Source organism: Littorina saxatilis, linkage group LG12 (genome assembly GCF_037325665.1).
Source record: "Littorina saxatilis isolate snail1 linkage group LG12, US_GU_Lsax_2.0, whole genome shotgun sequence".
NCBI classification, from domain to species: Eukaryota; Metazoa; Mollusca; class Gastropoda; order Littorinimorpha; family Littorinidae; genus Littorina; species Littorina saxatilis.
The window spans coordinates 46,552,059-46,564,294 of NC_090256.1; the positions used below are offsets into that span (position 1 = coordinate 46,552,059).

Below are 12,236 nucleotides of genomic sequence, written 5' to 3' on the forward strand. Positions count from 1 at the left end.
ACACACACACACACACACACACGCACACACACACACACTGACACGCACACATACACACACACGCACGCACGCACTCACATACAGAGCCACAGTGACGCACATCATTTCGTGTGTGTGTGTGTGTGTGTGTGTGTGTGTGTGTGTGTGTGTGTGTGTGTGTGTGTGTGACCGTGCTTGCGTTTATGCGTGTGTACGTGCGTGCGTGCGTGTGTGTTTGTACAAAGTGTATAATTTATAACAAAAAGCTACTCTGAAGAAGAAACAGCATCGGTTTTCTGTCCTATGTAGCTTTCTTGTGCATTTAATGTTTACAGTACCGGACGAAAAGCAGGAAACGAGCAGCACATCCACCGTAACGAGTGGTGCCGTGGGCACTACCGACGCAGCTGAAGATGACGCAGCTGAAGATGACGCCGACAGTCTCACCAACAATGACGTCAGCATGGGTGCAACATATTCTCACACTCTGATTGGGGTCCTTGTCAAACTGTTGATAATTATGTGTATTTTTTGTGTTTGCATTTAAAACAGTGAAGCAAGATTACTTGCAGCTATAATGTCCCTGCTACGTAACTTTGTTGTTGTTGTTGCTGTTGTTGTTGTTTGTTGTGTTGTTGTTTGTTGTTGTTGTTGTTGTCTGTGTTGTTGTTGTTTGTGTTGTTGCTTACTGTGTTGTTGTTGTCTTCTGTCTGCATTTAACAATCTAGCACAAAGATTTGCAGCTTTACTTCCTTCGAGTACTTTCCTTTCATGTCGTTGCTGTATTGATGTTACGGAATAGATGATTTCCGGAAATAACTCTGTTGGGTAAGTATGAAAGAGTGAATACCCTTGCATTTAGTGGGACAAACAATCCACAGGCAGTCACAAGCGAGGGGGGGTGTCCGAAACACGTACGTGGACAAGGAGCACGTGGGTTTTTTTTGGTCTCATTAAAACCAAGGGTATTCACTCTTTCACAACACATACAAATCCGACAGAGTTATTTCCGGACATCGTCTCTTTATTAATTGCGAGGTTGCGGTCACGAGGTTGGCAGGAGCAAGCCGTGAAACATTTCAAGCTATATTTTGTAGAAACATGTGTGTGTGTGTGTGTGTGTGTGTGTGTGTGTGTGTGTGTGTGTGTGTGTGTGCGAGTGTGTGTGTGTGTGTGTGTGTGTGTGTGTGTGTATGTGTGTGTGTGTGTGTGTGTGTGCAAAGAGGACCATAGTCTCCGATCGTTGATCGATCCAATGAAATGTATTTCGTCGAAGAAGTGCTGCCTTGTAGCATAAATCGTGTCGTCCTGAAAAGAGTTTTGTTTTGTTTTGTTTGTTTAATTGACTGCCTGTCAGTGTTGTATGCTTGTTTGGCTCATTTTGCAATGCATAGTAGTTTATCAGTTTATCAGATTGTTTTACGCGGTGTCTTGGAACATAAATCATACCGCCCTAACCAGATATTCTATTTGTTTGCTTTACTTTCTTTCTTTATTTGGTGTTTAACGTCGTTTTCAACCACGAAGGTTATATCGCGACGGGGAAAGGGGGGAGATGGGATAGAGCCACTTTTCAATTGTTTCTTGTTCACAAAAGCACTTATAAAAAATTTGCTCCAGGGGCTTGCAACGTAATACTGGGAGAATGCAAGTTTCCAGTACAAAGGACTTAACATTTCTTACATACTGCTTGACTAAAATCTTTACAAAAATTGACTATATTCTATTCAAGAAACACTTAACAAGGGTAAAAAGAGAAACAGAATCCGTTAGTCGCCTCTTACGACATGCTGGGGAGCATCGGGTAAATTCTTCCCCCTAACCCGCGGGTGGTTATTTGTTTGCTCGTTTGCGTGGTTGTATTGTTTGTTTGCTTGTTTCTCTTATTTTACTATGAACAAAATTGCTATATAAACAAGGAGGAAGAAACACGAGAGACAAAGAAACACAACTGTTTTCTGTACATGTTTATTAGGAATGATTGGCAATTTCGTACAGATTACTGATCAAATAGAGTTACAACCTTTACATGATCACATGATATATAGAGAGAATTGGTTTACGTTTCTTTCTTCAGTTTGAATGATTATCACTTAGTGACACAATCATGTCGGTATAACTTGGCTTAATTACCTTATTGTATGCTGTGCTTCAGTTTAGCCCTTGCAACGTGCACATAAAAAACGAATTGTACAAAATGTTATTCTGTGCATAATGTAATATCAATATCTGTATCAATATATATAATTAAACGGGTCTATCGAGTATCTTGTGTAGATAGTGTATAAACGTGTACAGTTTTAATACATACGACAATCCACGGACAAGCGTTTAAATCAACACACTTCGTCACGGGATTTACTATACACACAATCATTCCAACGTCACTTTTTTTCAAATCTGACGCATTGCAGCAGTTACTAGTAGGCTCGTTTTATCAACAATATACCGTTATACCAATTATGCAAATGACATAAGTGTACAAAACGACTGGAGAAAATGAAAGACAAACCATATTTATACACCAGCTTGCAGGGGGTGGGGTGGGGGTGGAGGGAACAGCTGAAACCTGTTCTTCGGCTTCAGCTAATGAAACTAAAACTATAAACAAAAATAAAACGCAAGGCCTATCAAAAACGGCACACAAAAAGAAAAGTTATAAAGACAGAGAGAAAGACGATGCTCTGATTCGAGAGCTGAACAAACTTTACTTTTGTTGTGTGGACAAAAGTGTTTCTTTTTTACCCATACGATGAGGCGATTAAGGTTATGAGGAGAAGGGGGAAGGGGGGGGGGGCGGGGGGTAATGCAAAGGGGTTGAAGTGGCGCATTTTTGCGACACGGCAGGTGGATTTAGTGAACAACTTCGACGTCGAATTTAGCGGTGCAAGACAACTGCACCCCAAATGGGCCCGATTGCACCCCAACACCTCTGGGGTGCAATTGGGCTAATTTGTTTGGACAATACAAACCCATTCCACACCATCCCTTACAGGGCCTCATTTGGCTTATTCTTGAGACTCTAAAGAACTTTTCATAAAATAGTTCATGTATAAAGCAGTAAGATAATTAAAATGATCTACAGCGTTTACGTGAACATACACGCAAACACCTTCACTGAACATGCATGAACTTGTGACCGAGGCACACCATGTATGTAATGTCACCATTTTGCAGCTTTTGCCTCTGATTGAAGGCAAAGCGGACTTTCCTGAGAGCATCGGACCTGATCAGAGCACGTATGTGCAATGTCCGCATTCTGATGTAGGTGTTTGCCTGTATGTTCAGGATCTGGTCCATGAATACAAACACGGGAATGTGGGAATAGCACAACAGTTGTTGTAACGGACAAGAAAAGACGTGAGCACATGTTCAGCTCAAGTGGCAACCCATGTCCGCAACGTGATTTTTACTCAAAGCCACTCTGACAAACTCGGTAAGACAGTAATACTCGTGAGGCCATATAAGGGTTATGGTTCTCACAAAAACCAATGATGGGGTGTAATTGGCCACATTTTTTTCTGGGGGTGCTATTGGGCAAGTTTGCGCTTGGGGTGCAATTGTACTATAGCCGAATTTAGGGGTGGTGATGTTGGTGGTTACCGAAATACGATAGTATCGACCTAATCCACACGCATTCCTTTGGTTTTATAATGTGGTATTAAAGCTGTGGAACATAGACTTTCTACCAAGGTTAAAACGATGAAAGAGTGGTTCTGACAAAAAAAAAAAGACAAATACGCTGCTTAGAAATATGACTAACCTGCAATTACAACGCTATGCTAAATCAAAGTGTTGCATTATAGATAAATGTCACAAAAATGATGATGAAGAAATTGCATCTTGTTTCATTTTCTAAACCTTGAGCATGCAATACGCATGTGGTGAAAATAAAGTTTAAGCCCCAACCCGTTGTATCTGACAATGAATTTGCAGTTATTGCAATTCATACTTCGAGAACTGATGTGAAAGTTATTCGGTTCTGGTGCATATTTGTAGACTTGTTGATTGGACACTTTATATTCTTACCACAGTCACTTCGTTGTTTAGACTTTATATTCTGCCTTATGTATTTTGTTTGTTTATTTGTTGCTTAACGTCCAGCCGACTACGCAGAGCCATATCAGGACGAGGAAGGGGGGGATGAAGGGGGCCACTTGTCAAGCGATTCCTGTTTACAAATGCACTAACCCATTACTTGTGTCCCAGCAGGCTTTAGTAAAACTAAATTAATACCTACTGGAAGATTACCAGTTTCCAGTATGTTAAAATAGGCTTAACCTATCTACTGCTGGACTTACATCAGAACACTAACAGATTAAACTATACATGAATCGCGAGACAAGCGGCAAGAGAAGAGATTTTTGGAAAAAATACAGGTGAATGAGCAAGAAGGCAGAAAAAAGAAAAGAATTCATGAAGAAAAAGAGAGCATGACAGGAAAGAGGAACCAAAAATCTACCTAACAGCAAACTAGAAAGCTCCTGCGGTTCCAAAAACAGGAGGGGCCTTTAATTTCATAACCGCAGTGCCCCACTGCGGGATGCCTTATGTATGAGCAGTGAATAATCTATAAGCATATTTCGATTACTTTGCATTTTTATATTGCGCCAGTGCAAGAACAAACTGGCAAGTATTATCTACGACGGAACCTCATTATATTGCAGGAAATAAATAGTACCTTATTTTGTCTAATGATTGGCGCTAATTTCTTCTGCCAGTCAATAGAAAGTAAAATAGCCCTTGACCTTGTGTTAATCTGTTTTAATAAAGTACATAGATAATTAATAAATGAATCATTGTGTTTGTGCCTCCTTTTGTTTGTAAATAATGTTTGCATTTGTTTGCATCACATACGAACACAAATTCAAAACAAACAACAAAACCTTTCTGTCCTTTGCACACGAAGAACTGGCAAGATCAGCTGAGTTCATGTACCTCATTGTCACTGTTTGTTTGTTTGTTTGTTCGTTCATGGGCTGAAACTCCCACGGCTTTTACGTGTATGACCGTTTTTACCCCGCCATTCAGGCAGCCATACGCCGCTTTCGGAGGAAGCATGCTTGGTATTTTCGTGTTTCTATAACCCACCGAACTCTGACATGGATTACAGGATCTTTTTCGTGCGCACTTGGTCTTGTCCTTGCGTGTACACACGGGGGTGTTCGGACACCGAGGAGAGTCTGCACACAAAGTTGACTCTGAGAAATAAATCTCTCGCCAAACGTGGGGACGAACTCACGCTGACAGCGGCCAACTGGATACAAATCCAGCTCGCTACCGACTGAGCTACATCCCCGCCCCCTCAGTGTCACTAAAATAAGGAATTAAGAAATTGCAAAGGAATTCGAACGTTTGAAAACTAAAATCCTCATAGCCTAAATTGTTTTCTTCTCTTTGTTGTTCTTGTTTTCTTAAACAATAAAGAAGCATTGTTTTGCCTCTTCCAATGTTCAAATTTTGATCTGTTTTTCGTTTCTTTCCTTCTTTATATTTTACTTCAGCTTTGGAGGTCCCCGAACTTTTGGAAATTTACCTCACTTATTTTTTCCATTATCTGGTATTTCTCTACAAAACAGTAACCTACCCCTGCCACCTACTCATCTTGTCTGCCTTGACTACCTCAAGTTTCACAAGTCTGCATCGTATCAAGTCGTCTGGAACGACGTTCGCTTTAATCAGAAGAATCATTATTACCTTCTTTATATTTTACTTCAGCTTCGGAGGTCCCCGAACTTATTTTTTCCATTATCTGGTATTTCTCTACAAAACAGTAACCTACCCTTGCCACCTACTCATCTTGTCTGCCCGGTTTTTTTAGGTCGCTTCTGACATGGTTAAAGATAATCGCTAATTCTGCGTATCAATTAAAACCGATTAGAAATCTAATGAATTGGAGCTGTAACTTTTTCGCTCGGTTAGACATAGCAGTAAGAGCTACTGGTAAGGTAACCACAACCGGCACGGTTGGCCTAGTGGTAAGGCGTCCGCCCCGTGATCGGGAGGTCGTGGGTTCGAACCCCGGCCGGGTCATACCTAAGACTTTAAAATTGGCAATCTAGTGGCTGCTCCGCCTGGCGTCTGGCATTATGGGGTTAGTGCTAGGACTGGTTGGTCCGGTGTCAGAATAATGTGACTGGGTGAGACATGAAGCCTGTGCTGCGACTTCTGTCTTGTGTGTGGCGCACGTTAAATGTCAAAGCAGCACCGCCCTGATATGGCCCTTCGTGGTCGGCTGGGCGTTAAGCAAACAAACAAACAAACAAACAAAAAAGGTAACCACAGTCTTCATGCCTTTACCTTATACTATATATACACATTTGCAGTTATATCTGACTACTCTGGGTATTTATGTAAATACATATTAAGTTAAAATAACTCACAAAGCAAACGAAAAGTTTGTTTAAATGCTTTTAAATTTTGTTTAGGGTTCCTGTTTTTTTGTATGGCGTGATTTATGCTTTTCAATTGTGGGTTTGCTCTTCTTTGTGTTACTTTTTGTTTAATCCTATATCTTTGTCTGTCAACGCACTACACAGCTTCATCAAAACATTTATGTATTCATTGTAAGTAATAAGTGAATGAACACATGCAATTGTTTTCCTCGACTGCAAAGTTAATGCACTTAGCAGAAGAAGGTGATATATTTACCAAATGTTAATTACGCCACACACAAATCACTGAACTAACTGCATCCGTTGCACGTTTCATAAGCTTTCAATGAAGTACGTAATATGTGTATAAGTTAAGAACCAGAAACTAGCAAAAAGACAAAGAAAGTATAGATATTGCACTTCGGTTATATATTTTCTCAACATGCAGATACTTTGGTTCTAAACCAGAGACCGTCACAGGAACGCATTAGGCGGGATTTAAACCCCCCAAAATATTCATGCGATCTAAAGTTTACTAAGTTGCATACACCAAAAAGCAGGGTCAGCATTCATAGTTTTACAAAGAAACAGCCCAGTCCATTCTCTCAGATATGAAACAGTCATATTTACTTTGAATCTGTAGGCCAATTCAAAAGGGGTTAAAGAAATTCTAGAATATTTGACTAAACACGTGATAAAAACCACACAATAGTTTGATAATGAACTGTAGTACAGTATTAAAACAGTACACGCACACAGTCACACTCTTAAGTACACAGCGTTCATGTTTGAATAAATATATGGCTTCAATACTGCCTACGAGGGATACAAATCATTTCTGTTTACAAAACAAAACAAAAAGAAAAACAAAACAAACCCGGCAGTATTATGTGTTACATCACGGAACGGAAACAACAGAAACAATAAACAAAGGAAAGAAGGGAAAAAAACTGTTTTCATCATGAAATGCGTTTTACAGTCTGCCTTGACTACCTCAAGTTTTCACAAGTCTGTATAGTATCAAGTTCTGAAACGTCTTTCGCTTTAACCAGAAGAATCATGATCCAATTTGTAGACTGACTTTCCGTGCTTTACCCCATCACGATATGCATTCTACAGTGTGCATTGGTTACTGCATGTTTTCACACGACTGTAGTATCATGTCCTGGAACGATTTGTCCAGAAGAATCATAGCTGCAATATCGTAGACTGACTTTTAGTACTTTACCCATCACGAAATGCATTCTACGGTCTGTCTTGGCTACCTCCAATTTTCACAAGACTGTATAGTATCAATTCCCGGAACAACGTTTGCTCTAACCAAAAAAATCAAGATGCCAACTTCGTAGACAATTCGTGCTTTACCTCTTCACGACTTAGCCACAGATTGCAAGTATAAACCGCGCATTCTTGTTGGTTTTTCCCCCCCTGTACAAACTGGTCAAGTTCAACAAAGAAATAACCTTCCCAGAAGTAAATAATACAGACACGCAGGTAACAACGACAACAACCTCTGCTGGCTCCTAGTCATATACAGTCTTTCATTGGTTCTGGTTCCTGAGTCAAAACATATGTGATAGCCTAATATAGTAGTTATTCAGTACAAAATAACTAATTAAATAAGTAAAAGTGAAACAGAGGGATTACAGAAATAGCAATCGATAAAGCATTTTTAGTTCTTGAAACCAAGATTCTGTTCTTGAAGTCACAATGGAAGACTGAACAATATCCAGGAGTGAGAGAGAGAGACAACAGAGTTTAATAAGGTTTCAACCTTGCTACACATTTTTCTTCACGTGGTTTGCATCAGTAATTAAGGCTGCCACTTATTTGAATTCAGTGCTGAACGAATGTATTCGAACTTCAGTACTTCATTCAACATATGCAACCTTAAAAATCTCTCTTCTACTTATTAAAATAATTTTTAGGATGACGTTATCTTCATTTGAGATGGGAAAAGACACCCTCTTACTTTCTGTGCAAACGTTCTGTGATTCACACAAATACTTACGAAAGAAATGCCACATGTCAGGCAAAAGTGATGAAAAATACCGTTTCTTATCAGCACCAGTGGTTAAATAGGCATACTTCCATTCTATACGTTCTGAATTGTGTGTATAATATACGTTTTTAAACCATTCTTGTTAAGTTCACTCTCCGTGCTGTAACAATGGACTCAGCTTCCAACGCATAGCAGTTGCATACATACTTCACTTCTCAGGAATGGAAAAAGAACATGTAGGCTGTGTATTCCCTTGCAGCACAGAAACTCTCCATTAAGTGAACCGCCGTCAAACAAATGTAACTTCCGTTCGAACTGTCGTGCCATCGTTCTCACAACCATTGTTCACATCACAGAGCAAAACAGTAGCATGTTTCTTTCAGTAACATCCATTGAGCACAGTACAAGTAGTTCCAGAATTGTTCCGCCAAGAACGATCGCCATCCTGTCGTCATTGCTTGTTTGTGTAGCCATGTCTTATCTACATAAAGGTTCCCATTCTGCTGTGTTGTAGAAACACAAGTGCTTCACGTCTCACGTTCATTTTCTTTGGACACACACGATGTTATGCAATTCGTCAGGCTGCATACGCCCGCCGGTTTCATCAAGCTTTACGAAAAAAGGCTGCTCAAAAAAGCCTCTTTAGCAAGCACGGCATGCATAAGCGCGGAGGTATCAGGAATACTAACAAACACTGGTCGATGACCGACCATTGACCTTACACAGATAAACTGAAGCACAGTATGTACGAACAACTTTGCGTACGTGTTTAACACTCTTCACTGCCGCTGTTTTTGGCCGAAACAGCGTTCGGGTTCTCGTCAACACAAACACAAGAGAGGCATCCGAACCAAAATATCTTACAGTATGAATGGTTGCGATCTTTCGACCATTTTCAAAGTGTGACTATTAGATCCACAGGGTATGTGTCTTTTTGCACACGCATCACGTGTCGTGCCTTCCGTCTCACTTGTTGCTGTGTACCCATTTTGTTGCCTTGACAGGAACCTGCACACAGACAACATCATACTCCAGTTGATGCTGGCACTGACATTTTTTGTTCGTAATACACTCCTAGATCATGGTTTTAACAACTTATGTCAACGCCATTGCATCTAACATACATGTATAAACAGAACGAAATTGTGGGGAACTGATGATGACCTGATCTGAACCTACCAGTTCCTTATACCCCTCCCCCTTCTCTCTCTCACTCTCTCTCTCTCTCTCTCTCTGTCTCTCTGTCTCTCTGTATCCCCTCCATCTCTTCAGACAGAGACAAAATACTGAATGAAAATAACATATCGCTGGGAAATACCCCCCTCCCCCTCCTTTGAATTATTTCCTTTCCTGTCCATTTACTAATCATTTACATGTGCATACTATCCCATGTTTAAATCTTGTCAGATCTGAGATATGAGTCGAATTGTTCACACGCGAAGAACTGCCTTAAATGCTGGAGTCTACTCATTGTAATTCACTCATTCCCTAACCCATACTTCTCATTTCTTGTTCTCAGCCTTACTCTTTCTGCAGCAAACTCACCGTGTTTAGTTCGTTGCGTCCACCAAATCCCCGAATGGCGATCATGAGCTCTTCACGGGGGTCAAGCTGGGGTTGGAACCGTGTTGACGACGACGGTGTCTTGGGCTTCACCACCTTAGGGGCTGCTTTGGCCGCCAAGGGGGCGGGAGGAGGTGGGGGAGGGGCAGCAGCGAGAGGCGCTGGAGGAGGAGGCCTCTCGCGGTAAAGGCCGTTCTGCGGCTGCTGCTGTTGTTGTTGCTGCTGTTGCTGAACGGCCAGGGCTTGCATGGACATCTGCAGTTGCTGCATCATCTGCTGCTGCATCTGCACTTGCATCTGCAGCGTTTTGAGCGCGGCGTCGCTGTGGACGTCTCCCGCTCCTCGGTCGTTGTTGGTTTGCGAGGCCAGCAGGGTCTGGTTCTGCTGCAGCTGCTGCTGCCACAAGACGAACTGCTCCTGCAGGTTGCTGTACTGCTGCTGCAGCTCGTCTAGGGCCGGGACGCCGGCTTGGCTGTGCGTGCTGGCGTTGGACATGCGACGGCTGTCGGCCCGCTCCGAACCGCTCTCCGAACCACTCTCCGCTGCTCTGCTGTCCGTGGCCAGCTTGGCTGTGGACCGGTACACGTGGTCGTTGCTGCTCTCCGACGACCGGTCGTCGTCCGAGAACGCCATCGGCTCCGTGACGCCGGTGATTCTCATGTTGGGCAACACTAGGCTTGACACTTGCCCTTGCCCTGAAAGCTGTTCCTCCGCTCTCTGACGGCCGCTGTCTGCCCTGTGGTAGGAGGGAGCGCTGAAGTCTCTGCTCCCCTCGTGACTGGACACAGGTTGCACGTGGCCGTGGTTTGACACATAGGCTAGTCGCATGTGTCTTCTGTCCGGGGACCCCGGACCTACTGCGGGCTCTGCAGCGTAATCCGCTTCAGGCTCAGGCTCAGGCGGGGGTGGAGTGGGGGCTTGCACGGGGGCGTGTTTTTCTTTGGGAGGGATGTAGACTTTGGGTCGGAGGGGCACCAGGCTCACGCTGGACAGGTCCTCGGAGGTCAGCACGAACTCTTCCTTCTTGGCCGGTTTCGGGGGCTCTCGCCTCTTCCTCTCCGCCTCCTCCGCGGCGTCCCGCTCCGCCCTCTGCAGGATGGACAGCGGCTCGGCTCTGAACACACCGCTCGAACTGTCCGAGGTCTTTCTGCTGGTGGTGTTCCCCCGCTTCTCCTCTTCCTCGGACACTTTGACAGCTGCTGAGTAGTTGAAGCCGCTGGGACCCATGGGAACGATGTACTCCTCCGTCACGGTAGTCGTCACCTCCTCCTCCTCTTCTTCTTCCTGCTCATCCTCCTCCTCCTCTTCGCCTCCTCCTCCTCCGTTCTGGAACTCGAGAGGAGGCGGCACGGTCTCCATAGGAGCCTGGATCTCTTCCATCATGTTAAAAGCATTGGAGACAGCAGGCACCCCTCTTTCACGGTCTCCGTCGACGGACGAGGAGTCTCCCGGACGCCCAAGAGAACTGAGACTGGACTGCTGCGAGTCCTTGGAGTCCCCGCGAGCGTGGTAAGGGTCCCCGTGTCGGATGACGGACCCCGTGTCCGACGCACTCTCCGTGTCCGGCAGAGACATGCTGGTGTCGTTGGAGGAGATATTGCTGGCGTCTGTCGCGCGTTGGTTCTCGTCCGTCAGGCGAGTCATGTCGGCCACGAAGCGGGCCATCTCTTCGCTGTAGCCGCTGCCCTCTTCTGTGGACACAGTCAGGTGCACGTGAAAAACAATGACTTAGTTAAAATTACAAGTTTGATGATGATTAATACTATTCCCATGAGAAACGGTAAAGCGTACATGAAAACCAATGACAGCATTTAAGAATATAAGTTCTGGGGAAAAAACCCTTCTCCTTTAAAACAAAAACATTAGAGTGCTCGTGAAAACCAATGTCATTATTAAATATCAGTTCAAAAATAATCCTCTTGTTTGGAGGAAAAGTGAAATGTGTTACAAACGAAGGAAATTACAAAGAAAAAAGAAAACAAGAGACATAATCAAAAAAGAAACCCAGTAACAAAACAAACAAAAAAGAAAACCAGTAACATAATAAATACAAAAGTTGCGGGAAAGCCGATATCATTTCCCTGTAAACAATTCATAATCAGTGGATTGCAAGAACGAAATAAAAATGTACGTAATGATCATATTAGTCTACCAACATTTTGTCCTGACCATTACATTTCAAATTGGCACACTATACCATCTTTCCTCCTCTCTAATACAAGAAAACTGTGAATACCATCGTTTTTACCTCTTCCATTTCTCAAATCTTTATCCACAATTTTTCGTCCAAAATTTATTCTATTAACTTATATTAAAAA

General features: G+C 43.0%; 2 protein-coding genes across 4 annotated transcripts in view; one reads left to right on the forward strand and one right to left on the reverse strand.

Annotated features, from left to right (window-relative positions):
* LOC138982078 (uncharacterized) overlaps positions 1 to 3,380 on the forward strand; it is a 22,237-nt gene extending 18,857 nt beyond the window's left edge. The window contains exon 8 of the mRNA XM_070355302.1: positions 315 to 3,380. Coding sequence (XP_070211403.1) covers positions 315 to 526 — 212 coding nt within the window. The 3' untranslated portion in view covers positions 527 to 3,380. The remainder of the gene's footprint in view (positions 1 to 314) is intronic.
* Positions 1,932 to 12,236, reverse strand: part of LOC138982077 (cordon-bleu protein-like 1) — an 86,562-nt gene continuing 76,257 nt past the window's right edge. For all 3 annotated transcript variants that reach the window (XM_070355299.1, XM_070355301.1, XM_070355300.1), the window contains 2 exons: positions 9,901 to 11,609; positions 1,932 to 9,363 (listed from right to left, as the gene is read on the reverse strand). In XM_070355299.1, coding sequence (XP_070211400.1) covers positions 9,322 to 9,363; positions 9,901 to 11,609 — 1,751 coding nt within the window. In that variant the 3' untranslated portion in view covers positions 1,932 to 9,321. The remainder of the gene's footprint in view (positions 9,364 to 9,900; positions 11,610 to 12,236) is intronic.